The sequence below is a fragment of the Leptinotarsa decemlineata genome, unplaced genomic scaffold (genome assembly GCF_025532065.1).
Source record: "Leptinotarsa decemlineata unplaced genomic scaffold, Ldec_3_MD MMD2_tig00026342_RagTag_RagTag, whole genome shotgun sequence".
Taxonomy (NCBI): Eukaryota; Metazoa; Arthropoda; class Insecta; order Coleoptera; family Chrysomelidae; genus Leptinotarsa; species Leptinotarsa decemlineata.
Window position 1 is genome coordinate 244,692 of NW_027412695.1, and position 12,731 is coordinate 257,422.

Genomic DNA, 12,731 nt, shown 5'->3' on the forward strand with positions numbered 1-12,731 from the left:
ACCATCGACAGTTGATAAGGCAGACATTTGAAAGATGCGTCGCCGGTGCGAGACCGTGCGATCAGCATAAAGTTATTCAGAGTCACCAAGGTGTACGATGACGAGCGAACCCGCCACCGATTGGTTTTGATCTAATAAAAGCGCTCCTTCCGTCTCCGGTCGGAACTCTGTTTGCATGTATTAGCTCTAGAATTACCACAGTTATCCAAGTAAATGTGGGTACGATCTAAGGAACCATAACTGATTTAATGAGCCTTTCGCGGTTTCACCTTAATTTGGCTTGTACTGAGACATGCATGGCTTAATCTTTGAGACAAGCATATGACTACTGGCAGGATCAACCAGGGAGCTGACGTTCTATCGTAGAACTAGTTCAGTCTCCATAATATTAAAATAATAATAAATACGGAAACAGATCTATATTCTCTTTTCGTGCGTGTTGTGTGTGCGTTATACGAAATATAAATTTTCGAAACGCCACGCTCAACGAAAAAGTTGTTATATATCTCTATGTGTCTCTGCATTATTTCATTCAAATAAAACCGGACCGACAACAAATCGAACTATAACATTGCTCAAGAAGAAATATTACAACACACGCTCGTCGTACTCGACCTGATGATAATGTTACACAAACCACCGGCGTACACGTACGTATGGTAATTTTTCGAAATACAATATATAATAGACGATATATACGTCGACCGGCACAAAACTTCGAACATTCTCTCGACCCTTCGCTAGATTGAAAGCGACTCGGTGTTCTCGAAAGATTCGTTCCGAAATTATATTTATTCTCGCTCGGACAGAGGAGAGCTGTCGCATATTTTGTGTAATAACAAAATTTTTGTTATTTTTTGGTTGATCGCATAGGGACCGCTTACGTAGAAACGCTCGCTAAATCCGCGATCTCGCAGTGTCTGACGGTTTCGGTTGGGTAGAAGCAGAAGATATACTACTACGAACTATCCACACCACCGTGGGCGAAGCCCGCACTCGACACGATATCGAATTAATGTTATTATTCAGCAGAAAAACGAATATCGTGTGATTTGGTTATCGGTGACCACGGTACCGACAGCGCTCGAGCAAGCGTCTGCCGATACTATAGAGGAAGCGTTTTCGATCCGTTTCGAAACGTACCTATCCCCCTATAGCGGCGTTTCGAGCACATCGCCCGTTTTCCGTTAACGCTGACGGGACCCTACGCGACTTTCGGTTTTTTCCACTTTTCGTATAGTCCTAGTCAATATAATTTATATCCGTCGATATGATATTGTATCAGACATGAATACGCATATCGATCGATATATTAAAATATTATAGGATAACGTTCTGACAACAGGACGTCTCGATTACAATGTTTATCGGAAAGTGTAGTGAAAATTTGTGTAAGGCCTATACCGCTTTCTCGCCATTACAACATATGAGTTGAGACGGTGAGACGATACTTGAATTAATGGGAGCAAACAGAATTTCGGAAGCGTGATAAAAAATTTTCAAAGAGAAATTTTGGCGAAAATTTCACTATACTTTCCGATATTTTCACCACACTTTCCGTTATTTTCACCACACTTTCCGTTCATGATTATTTTCGCCAAAATTTCCGTCTGAAATTTTTTTCTTCACGCTTCCGAAATTCTGCTCGCTCCCAGAAGGCAGAGGTAAACTTTCATTACACTTTCCGTTATATTTATGTTTTCACTACACTTTCCGTTATCTTTTATATTTTCACTACACTTTCCGTTCGGGTTATTTCGCCAAAATTTCCATTTCAAATTTTTATTTCACGCTTCCGATATTCTGCTTGTTCGCGGAAGGCAGAGGTAAACTTTCATTACACTTTCCGTTATATTTATGTTTTCACTACACTTTCCGATACTTTTATATTTTCACCACACTTTCCGTTCACGATTATTTTCGCCAAAGTTTCCATCTGAAATTTTTTCTTCACGCTTCCGAAATTCTGCTCGCACCCAGAAGGCAGAGGTAAACTTTCATTACACTTTCCGTTATATTTATGTTTTCACTACACTTTCCGATACTTTTATATTTTCACCACACTTTCCGATACTTTTATATTTTCACCACACTTTCCGTTCATGATTTATTTTCGCCAAAATTTCCATCTGAAATGTTTTCTTCACGCTTCCGAAATTCTGCTGCTCCCAGAAGGCAGAGGTAAACTTTCATTACACTTTCCGTTATATTTATGTTTTCACTACACTTTCCGATACTTTTATATTTTCACCACACTTTCCGTTCACGATTATTTTCGCCAAAGTTTCCATCTGAAATATTTTCTTCACGCTTCCGAAATTCTGCTCGCTCCCAGAAGGCAGAGGTAAACTTTCATTACACTTTCCGTTATATTTATGTTTCACTACACTTTCCGATACTTTTATATTTTCACCACACTTTCCGTTCACGATTATTTTCGCCAAAGTTTCCATCTGAAATATTTTCTTCACGCTTCCGAAATTCTGCTCGCTCCCAGAAGGCAGAGGTAAACTTTCATTACACTTTCCGTTATATTTATGTTTTCACTACACTTTCCGTTATCTTTTATATTTTCACTACACTTTCCGTTCGGGTTATTTCGCCAAAATTTCCAATTCAAATTTTTATTTCACGCTTCCGATATTCTGCTTGCTCGCGGAAGGCAGAAGTAAACGTTCACTACACTTTCCGGTATATTTATGTTTTCACTACACTTTCCGCTACTTTTAAATTTTCACTACACTTTCCGTTTTCTTTTATATTTTCACTACACTTTCCGTTCGGGTTATTTCGCCAAAATTTCCATTTCAAATTTTTATTTCACGCTTCCGATATTCTGCTTGTTCGCGGAAGGCAGAGGTAAACGTTCACTACACTTTCCGTTATCTTTTATATTTTCACTACACTTTCCGTTATCTTTTATATTTTCACTACACTTTCCGTTCGGGTTATTTCGCCAAAATTTCCAATTCAAATTTTTATTTCACGCTTCCGATATTCTGCTTGCTACCGGAGGGCAGAGGTCGATTAAGTTTGACGATAGTCGTGTCACTAAGTGTTCTGGCGATGTTCTAAATTTACTGTAGTCTCTGGAGATACCCTACATTTTGTTTTATAAAAGAGAAGACATTAGTAGATCAAGATGTTCACATGATGTGGTGCTTGCTGCTGCTGCAGGTTTTTCCGGGTTTTCCTGCAGCTGAAAAAGCAAATGCGCCACTGGAATCATCAATGAAGTCGCCCCTCCGGAGCGTCAATTAAATTTTGTTGTTTCATAATTTCATGATTTGTATTACTTTCTTGACCTGAGACTTACTTCAAAAATATAAAAAATACACACGAATTCATTTCATAAGCTTTTGTGGTTCTGAAAAGAACCTTTTTTTTATGGAAACGGTAAGGACAATACAGGGGGAGGCATTAAATTCAACCGCCAAATCCGTACAAGGTTCGACCTTGCCTTTTCAGGGCGTATACAACATCCATGGCTGTGACGGTTTTGCGTTTCGCATGTTCGGTATATGTTACGGCATCTCTGATAACATTTTCGAGAAATACTTTGAGTACTCCACGAGTTTCTTCGTATATCAAACCCGAAATACGTTTAACACCACCTCGACGGGCTAATCTTCTAATGGCAGGTTTCGTTATTCCTTGGATATTATCACGCAATACTTTACGATGACGTTTCGCTCCTCCTTTTCCTAAACCTTTACCTCCCTTGCCACGACCAGTCATTTCGAATGTTAAGAATAAATTATATACTGCACGATACGAATGAAATACTGTTAGTGATACTAACGACAGACTTCGACTAAAGTTCTACACCGAACTCGGTCGGGTTTTGTTAAATTTCATGACTCCGCCCACAACTGGAAATCGGACCAATGGCGTCTCGTCTAGATGGTATATAATAGTTGGCGTGTATAAGCCGACTCAGTTCATATGTTGTCCGTCTATCGTTCGGTATACATTTCGTTCGTTACAATTCGCAATAGGTTTTGAAAATGGCTCGTACCAAGCAGACCGCTCGTAAATCGACTGGAGGTAAAGCTCCGAGAAAACAATTAGCTACTAAAGCAGCTCGCAAAAGTGCACCGGCTACGGGAGGTGTTAAAAAACCTCATCGTTACAGACCCGGTACTGTTGCTCTCCGAGAAATTCGACGTTATCAGAAGAGTACTGAATTGTTGATTAGGAAATTACCCTTTCAACGTTTAGTTCGAGAAATCGCTCAAGATTTCAAAACCGATTTACGATTCCAAAGTTCAGCCGTCATGGCTTTGCAAGAAGCTAGCGAGGCGTATTTGGTAGGACTCTTCGAAGATACGAATTTGTGCGCCATTCACGCCAAGCGCGTTACCATTATGCCCAAAGACATTCAGTTAGCAAGGAGAATACGCGGAGAACGAGCTTAATTTCATATATATATATCCCAATATATATTGAAAATATATACAAAAAAAAGGTTCTTTTCAGAACCACAAAATGCAATTGATGAAAGAATTCGTTTATCGATAGATATGAATGAATGAATGAATGAATGTATGATATTTTCAATAACTCGCATCACGTAAATATTAAATCACGGGTGTTTGCAGAACATGTTCAGTATGATCCAAATATGGATTATAATACTGAAATTTTTTACTTTCCGAAACGAATCTTTCGAAAAGATCATTTTTAGAAACGGCTGAGATAAATAACGAAAAACAAGCGATCACTGAATGAAAGATCGCTCATAACATCACCATCTTTTCGTAAATTTCCTCTGATTCATATTTTTGAATACCTGGCATAAATCTCGAGTGACTTTTTGTAATATACCCTATACCAAAAATGAATCGTTCTCGAGATATTCGATCGTTTATACAGAAAAAGTAGGTATTATTCGGTTCTCGAGCCATTTCCCTATAAAATTGAAAACAAGTCTCATAGAATACATAAGCTATTATTGATTCATCAAAATATTACATTCCGTCGTCTTGTAGGAGGAGTAACATTTCCAAAATGATGAACGAGGTATTAGGAGTCGATGAGTAATTCTGAAGATATAAAAATCAGTGATTTCTCAAATGGAACACCCTTAGTTTGGAAATCTCGAAATGATTTTGACTCATTTTCCTGAAACGATCCCAATATCAGAAAATAAGTCAACTGTTCACAAGACATATTTCAATGAAATAGAAAGACAGAGCAATATTTTTTAATTTTTACTCTTTTACGAAATTATTCGATTCATATCAATTCGATAGTCGGCGGCGGCGGCGGAAGAAATATTATTTATCTATTTTTTTTCTGTTTATAGGGATAGGCTAGGTAGGTAGTTCTGACTATTTATTTATATATTTGTTGGACAGTTGAATTATATACGAATTCTTGTAAAAAAAATTGTGGCCCTGAAAAGGGCCATTTGTTTTCTTAGACTTCGTCGCCGGAGAGAGAAGTCAACTGATAGAAGAATTTACTTCTTCTTTTTTGGAGAGGCAGCTTTTTTGGCTTTCGGAGAAGATGCCGATGCAGGGGTCGCTTTCGCGGTTTTCGGTTTGGGTGCTTTCGGCTTTTTTGTTGGTCCTTTGTTAGTTTTCTTTGCTTTCGAAGGAGACTTGGTTTTACTAGCAGAAGTCGCGGACGAAACCTTAGAAGCGACGGTCTTTTTATCCTCGGCAGTTACCTTTTTAGGCTTGGCTGCGGCAGCCGCTTTCTTTTCCGGAGAGGCTTTCTTACCTTTCGGTGATGCAGCAGCCTTCTTGCCGGTTTTAGCTTTTTCACCAGCTACGCGTTTAACGGGAGTTTTTTTGGCCTTCGCACCGGCCGTACCGGACGTTTTCTTTTCGGTAGCCGACGGTTTTGCCGAACCAGAAGATGCCGATGCCAATTTGAACGACCCCGATGCACCTTTTCCTTTAGTTTGTACTAATGATCCGGAAGCAACCGCAGATTTAAGATATTTCTTGATGAAAGGTGCCACTTTTTCTGCGTCAGCCTTATAATTCGCCGCAATATATTTTTTTATGGCTTGTAAAGAGGAACCACCCCGTTCCTTCAATCCTTTAATAGCGTTATTAACCATTTCCGACGTAGGTGGGTGAGAAGGTTTACTTCTTGGATTTTTAACTTTCTTTTCTTTCTTCGCAGTAGACTGTGCCTGCGGCGACGAAGATGAATTAGCCGAAGCCGAAGAATTCTGATTTTCTATGTCTGCCATAGTAAAAAAACAACTGACAATATATTCTCGGAAGATAGATGCTACACTCGTTAGGCGTCTAGAGAGAATGATGTAGTCCTCTGGTGTTCCGTTTGTTTAAATATTCTGGGTCGAAGCACAGGCGGACGGGAGACTGAACGCTCGACATTCTCGTTAGACACGATATTGACGGCTTCCATTCTGCTGTCGAAATGTTCGCATCAACTTCTTTACGAAATCAATGCCGGTTTCCTATTTAGACTTCGACTAGCACAATAACGTGGATAGATTCTACGTATTCCGAAAATATTTTCTGATAAGAAAAAGCTAATATTAAACCTCGACAACTCACAGTAAATTACAATGAAATATGAAGTATTGATGATTTTGACGTAACTCCAGACAATTCCTTTCCGAAAATACTCGTAATCGATGATCTGGAAGGAACCTTCGAATAAATATCATAGGCGCGACTGTCTATAGAAACATGATACATTAGCCGATAATACTCGATAAATACACGAGTGAATAGGGGCATCGAAGAGACCTCGTGTCTACCTTCATACACGACTATAACCAAGAACCGACGCTTCTAATAGCATCAACATTTTCAAAAATTATCCCTATAAAAGTGTTCGATGAAAACGGCATTCGAATAATAACGAACGTTATTAATGTTATATTCGATAAGATATAATCATCGTAATATACTTTCAATAAAAAGGTCGATACTACAACACGAACGAACGAACGAACGAACGACGATACTGTGAGCTCTATCTATAACGGAGTAATACACACCCACCCCCACCCGAAATATATAAATCGTCAATGTTATAGTCGAAATCAGAAATGCTAATCATAAACGTTTTTAGACAACATATTAGCACGTAAATAAAAAACACGTTAAAAAATAACATAAGTAATAGAGTACATGACTAGTATAACAGTAACGAACGTTAACTTTTTAGGTTGATAGGTAGGTAAGCACCATCTAAATATAGGTGGCAAAATTATTTATTATCATCGCGCGTTTCACGAAAGGAGGTAACAATGTACTGATAACAAGGCAACCCAACCGAGTGAGACCTAGCGCCCTAGCAAAAATAAATTATCATTCAGCGTCGAAACGATATTGTAAGAATTCTTTCATAAATATTTTGTGGTTCTGAAAAGAACCGTTTTTTTTTAAGAATGTATATCGTAGACCGGAATAAGTAAATTATTTCGAACTGGTATATTTCGTAACTGCTTTGGTGCCTTCGCTGACGGCGTGCTTCGCCAATTCACCAGGAAGTAACAGACGTACTGCAGTCTGAATTTCTCTGCTCGTAATAGTCGATCGCTTGTTATAATGAGCAAGACGGGAGGCTTCCGCTGCGATACGCTCAAATATATCATTTACGAAACTGTTCATGATGCTCATCGCTTTACTGGATATTCCGGTATCGGGATGGACTTGTTTCAATACTTTGTAGATATAAATTGCGTAACTTTCCTTCCTCCTCCTCTTCTTTTTCTTATCGGTCTTCGATATATTCTTTTGGGCCTTTCCGGCCTTCTTCGCAGCCTTTCCACTAGCTTTGGGTGGCATTCTGAAAATTTAATTTCGTCAATATCAAACAAACAAGTACTATCGTGCAGGTTTGCTTTCGACTCAATGTAAAAGACGCCCCCCATGCCCCTCCCGGGTTGTGTGCCCAGGTCGCAAGCTCCCTCCTTACGGAAATGCTTCCGCAGGTTTGGACCTGGCGACCCTTTCCTTCCACCCCCGTTTCTTAAGGAAACGGTCCTCAATCCAGCTGCTGGCACTTCAGCAAGATTGATATCTAACCTCTTTTGGTTGGAAACCAGCCTTTAGGTGCTTTTATTTCCCTATCTAACTTCTCGGTTTAAATTTTATTTGGCTCTTGTTTGTCGCGGTATTCCTAATTGAATTTTTGCATGGGGGCCCCCAAAGCTAACGGCGGCCATAGTTGTAATAGTCGGCTTTTCCCAGTGAAGCTGAGAAATGTGATTTTGAAATTGAATCGCGGTTTTCCTGTAAGAGAATATATGGTTAATACACTTAAGATTTTTATACTTGCCTGAGCCGCCTGACGGCGACTCGTGGGGGCGGTCTCTGATTTTGTCTTGTCGGCCTTGGATGTTTGTCCCTTTCTCGGAACCTGGGGTCACCCATATTCAACGCATCGTGTAGATCGCGAAACGCTGGATTTGAGTGCGATCTGATTCTATCGAACATGCTTTCTGCATGTTCTCTCATATACACGTCCACATACTGCGTGTCCAGTCCTAGATCTCTGTATATGAATCTGTTAGGGATGTAATACGGAGCATTTACGGCGGCCCTTACGCTCGTGTTCATAAATGCTTGGATCTTCTTTCTGTATGTCTGCGCGCACTGGCCCCAGGCAGTGCATGCATACAGAATTATCGGCATCAGGATCGTTCTGATCATCAGTAGCTTGACTTTCAGTGCCATGTTACTACTTCTTCCTATGATCGGCGCCAGGCGTCTTCTGGCCTGTTTGGCCATTCCAATTCTCTGTTGTACGTGTTCCTGGAATGTTAGCTTCTTGTCTAGGATGACCCCGAGATATGTTGCTTTGTTTGTCCACGGAATCTCTTGTCCGTTGAAGATGACGTTGCCTTCCGGTTGTACGAACCTGCGGGTGAACAGTATCGCCTGACTCTTGTCAGGGTTGATACTGATCTTCCACAGGTTAGCCCACTCCTCTAATCTGTCTGCCTGTTGTTGCAGGTATCTTGTTACGAGTGCTTGACTCCTAGATCTCGCCAGCAGGGCCGTGTCGTCCGCGTAGAGTGCCAACTTGTTAAAGTTGTTCTCTGGCTTGGGCACGTCTGCCGTGTATACGGAGTAGAGGTGTGGCGAAAGGACTGCACCTTGCGGGACTCCTGCCTCCAGTAGTCGAACTGTTGATAATTCGTCTCCTACTCTGCATCGGCATCGCCTGTCAGCTAGAAAAGACTGGATTAATCTTACCATTGGTTTGGAGTATCCGAAATCGCTCATCTTGGCTAGTAGCCCGTCGTGCCAAACTCTGTCGAACGCCTTGGAGACGTCTAGGAAGATAGCTCCGGTGTTGTGTCCTTTGCCAAGGTTGAAGCCTTCTGTCGCAAATTCCACTACCCTCAGGACTTGTAGCTCTGTTGAGTGCTCTGATCTAAAACCGAATTGTTCGTTGGGGAGGATCCCTAACTCTCTGGTTTGTTCTTCCAGTCTCTTCAGGATGACGCGTTCCGCCACTTTGCTTATGGATGGCAGTAAGCTTATTGGCCGGTGGTTCGCTGGAAACAGGTGGTTCTTCTTGGGCTTTGGTATGTGGATTACCGTTGCCTCTTTGAACTGGTACGGGAAGTGTTGCAGTCTGAGTATAGCATTTATGATGTTGGTTATGGCTGCTATACCCTTTCGCGGCAGCACTTTCAGTGCTCTATTTGTTATGTTGTCTGGGCCTGGTGCTTTCCGAGTGATAAGGTGCCTCAGAATGTCTTTCACTTCCTCAGGCGATGTCGGGGCCAGGGGTTGCGCATTATCTGTTCGTCGGTTGAGCCTCCGTACCGTTCTTTCCACCTGGTTTTCTATTTCCTCTACCTCGTCTGTGAACGGGACGTCATTCTCTTTGCACTGCCTTTCGAAGTTGTCCGCGAATGCTTCCGCCTTCTCCTGGTCAGTGTAGACTATTCCTTGCTCGCCGTGTATTGGTGGGCAGGGTTGTCGCGGTCCGTTCCTAAGTTTCTTCTGCATTTGCCACGCAGATCTATCTTCTGTGGCCAGCTCTTCCAGACGGGTGGTCCATTGTCTTTCTCGGATCGCTTTCAGCTCTTCTTTCAGTATCCTGTTTGCTCTATTCATGCACCTTTTGTCCATCGGTGCACGTGTTCTTTGGTACTGTCTTTTCAGGCGTCTTCTTATTCTGATTAGTTCCATCGTTTCTGGTGGAAGGTGCTCTTGGAAGTTAAAGCGCGTGGCTGGGACTTCCCTCGCGCTTCTTTCCGTTGTTTGTGTGATCGCCTGCTGAAGCTGGTCCGTGGCGTTCTCCAGATCTGTTTTTGTTTCGATGCGTGGTATCTCACCCAGCGCGTCGTGTATGGTTCGTTGGAATCTTGTCCAGTCTATGATTCGCTTCGTTGGGTTGTCTGCTTCCACTTCTCCCCTTCCTATTGTGAATAGGATGGGGTTGTGGTCTGACGACCCTTCCTCTAGTACTTCCATCTCCGTAGTATCGATGTTTTGTACTAGCGCGATGTCAAGAGTGCTTGGGACTGCGTCTGCTTGCGGGTAGTACGTTGGGCTGTTCGGTGCTACTACCTCGATGTCCTCAAATTCGTCTAGTAATCTTACTATATCTCTGCCTCTTGTGTTTGCGAACCTACAGTTCCAGTCTGGCGACTTTGCGTTGAAGTCGCCGATGGCCACTGTGGGATGGTGATCTGGGAATAATTCTGCCAAGTCGGTTCTTTCTATTCTTCTACCTTGCGGGGGTAGGTATACGACGATATTTTCAGCTGCTCGTAGCGTCTCACGTTGACTCTAACTGCTACTGCTTCGCCGATTTGGGTTTCCGTCTTCTTTCTTCGTTTTGCGCTAGGTCTGTTTTGACTAGTAGCGCAACGCCTCCCGCGGCGTTGCGCCCCCCTGGCCTGTCTGTCCTGTACATGTTATATCCTGGGATGCGGTAGCTCTTTTCGCTTCTTATCCGTGTCTCCTGGAGCGCCATGACGTCTATTTCTAGGCGCGATAGTAGCTCCAGTAGCTCGTTTCTTCTTTCTGTGAAACCGTTGATGTTCCACGATCCTACGACTAGTCTTCCAGGCACTCGTGCTGGCATTACTGTCGTCCGGGTGTTTGGATTAGGGCTGCTAAGACCGCTTGCGCGATCTTTTGCTGCTCAGTCGTCAGATTTCCTAGAATTTGGATCAGCTCGCTTCCTCCGGTTTGTTGTGCCTTTGGTGCTGGCTTTCTCTGAGCTGTTTGTTGCCGGGGCCTCTGACTCTCCGTTTGTCGAGGCCTGTTTCCTGTTGATTGCGAGGGTCTTGGTTTGGGGAACATTCTGCATCCCCTGTAGCTTGCCGGATGCGCACCCAGGCAGTTTGCGCATTTGGCCGGCTCTTCCCTTTGCTTTTGGCATTCTCTAGTCTCGTGTTGTTCACCGCATTTTACGCAACGTGCGGTTGCGTGGCAACATCTCTGTGCATGCCCGAAGTACTGGCAACGGTGGCACTGCCTTATCTCTCTTTTTGTTAATTCTTTGCGGCTCCGCCCGCACGATCAGATTTACGCATGTTCTCAATGCGTATATTTTGTCCTGGTCTTTCGGCACTTTGACCAGGAATAGTGGCAGAATTTGTCCTGGTTTTTCTGGACGTCATTCTGTGACATTCCAGAACCTCAAACCCTTGTCTGGTGAGATCTGCCGCGACGTCCGCGTCCTCCACGTTCTCCGTATCCCCCGGATCACTGCGTGGAGTGGGATTTCTTTCTTAAGGGTGAACGTGTGGAATTCCAGGCGGAATTCTTCCATGTATCTGGTGGCTTTGCGCCACTCTTCTTCGTTGTTTGCGTAGATGTAGATACCATCTCTAGTAAGTCTTGCCTTGTTATATCCTATTTTACGGGCTTCGAGACCTCTGGAGATTTCATTCCACCGTTTGCTGTCATGGACAACTATTGGTGGTGGTGACATGGGATTTGTTTGTTTCGGGTGCGTGACCGCGTTTGTTGATCCTCCTTGTTCGCTTGGCCTTGTCCTCGGTTTGCCTGGGGGTTGGCCAGACTGGACCTCCGGAGTTTTACGTTCTCCGTTTGGTACGATTGCTGGTATGTTCCCAAAAATGGACTTCTCTTCCGGTTTTGTTGTTTTCCTCTGTCTCCATTTCCGTTTCCTCCGGTTTCTTTTGTAATACGACAAGTCGCGAGTTCTCTTCCTTGCTTTCCTCGCCTTTCTCGTTTCGGCCTTTTCGAAATCCGTCTTCTGTCTCCGTATCTGTGGTGTTTCAGGCTTTCTTTGCCTCTTCTGGGAGGCTTCTTTTTTCTTTTCCGTTTCCTTGATGGCGGCGGTTGTCTATTTTCTTGTCTTTTTCTTTTTCCCTCTTGTTTTGGTTTTGCTGGGGCTTTGCTTTGGTTTCTTGCCTTGTTCCTTCTTCCTGCGTTTTTTCGGCCAGGTCAATTTGTTCCCCATATCTTCTCAGCCTTCTTCTGAGGAGCTGGCATTTTTTCGGACCAGATATTTGTTGTCGAATATTTCTTGTATCATGATCAGCCATTGCTGACCAGCTGTGTCCATGATGTCTTCTTAGCATTGCGTTTGTTCTTCTTTAAATAGAGCTTTGTAATTAAATCAGCTTCCAATTCTTTACTGTCTGTAAGTGGAGATGGACTCCTGAATATATAATGAAGATTAAAATTCATAATAATATTCGAATAATTAGTTGCTAAGAAGAGACATGTAATTTCCTCTAATTATCAGATTTTTCTGATACAGATACTTGTTCAAAAGAATGACAGATAATGCTTAAA

The 12,731-nt window shown here is 42.6% G+C and overlaps 3 protein-coding genes and 1 non-coding gene across 4 annotated transcripts in view; all 4 read right to left on the minus strand.

Annotated features, from left to right (window-relative positions):
- LOC141486045 (small subunit ribosomal RNA) overlaps window positions 1–348 on the minus strand; it is a 1,920-nt gene extending 1,572 nt beyond the window's left edge. The window contains exon 1 of the ribosomal RNA XR_012467601.1: window positions 1–348. This exon is cut by the window's left edge and continues 1,572 nt beyond it. This is a non-coding gene — a ribosomal RNA (small subunit ribosomal RNA).
- Window positions 349–3,282: 2,934 nt separating this feature from the next.
- LOC141485971 (histone H4) lies at window positions 3,283–3,792 on the minus strand. The gene has a single exon (XM_074183734.1). The coding sequence runs from the start codon at window positions 3,736–3,738 to the stop codon at window positions 3,427–3,429; it is 312 nt and encodes a 103-aa protein (XP_074039835.1). The 5' UTR covers window positions 3,739–3,792; the 3' UTR covers window positions 3,283–3,426.
- A 1,621-nt stretch (window positions 3,793–5,413) lies between these two features.
- On the minus strand, window positions 5,414–6,262 carry LOC141485975 (uncharacterized). The gene has a single exon (XM_074183738.1). It carries the CDS (start codon window positions 6,206–6,208, stop codon window positions 5,465–5,467), a length of 744 nt encoding a protein of 247 aa, XP_074039839.1. The 5' UTR covers window positions 6,209–6,262; the 3' UTR covers window positions 5,414–5,464.
- Window positions 6,263–7,345: 1,083 nt separating this feature from the next.
- LOC141485977 (histone H2B) lies at window positions 7,346–7,807 on the minus strand. Its single transcript, XM_074183739.1, has one exon. The coding sequence runs from the start codon at window positions 7,779–7,781 to the stop codon at window positions 7,410–7,412; it is 372 nt and encodes a 123-aa protein (XP_074039840.1). The 5' UTR covers window positions 7,782–7,807; the 3' UTR covers window positions 7,346–7,409.
- Window positions 7,808–12,731: the final 4,924 nt, after the last annotated feature.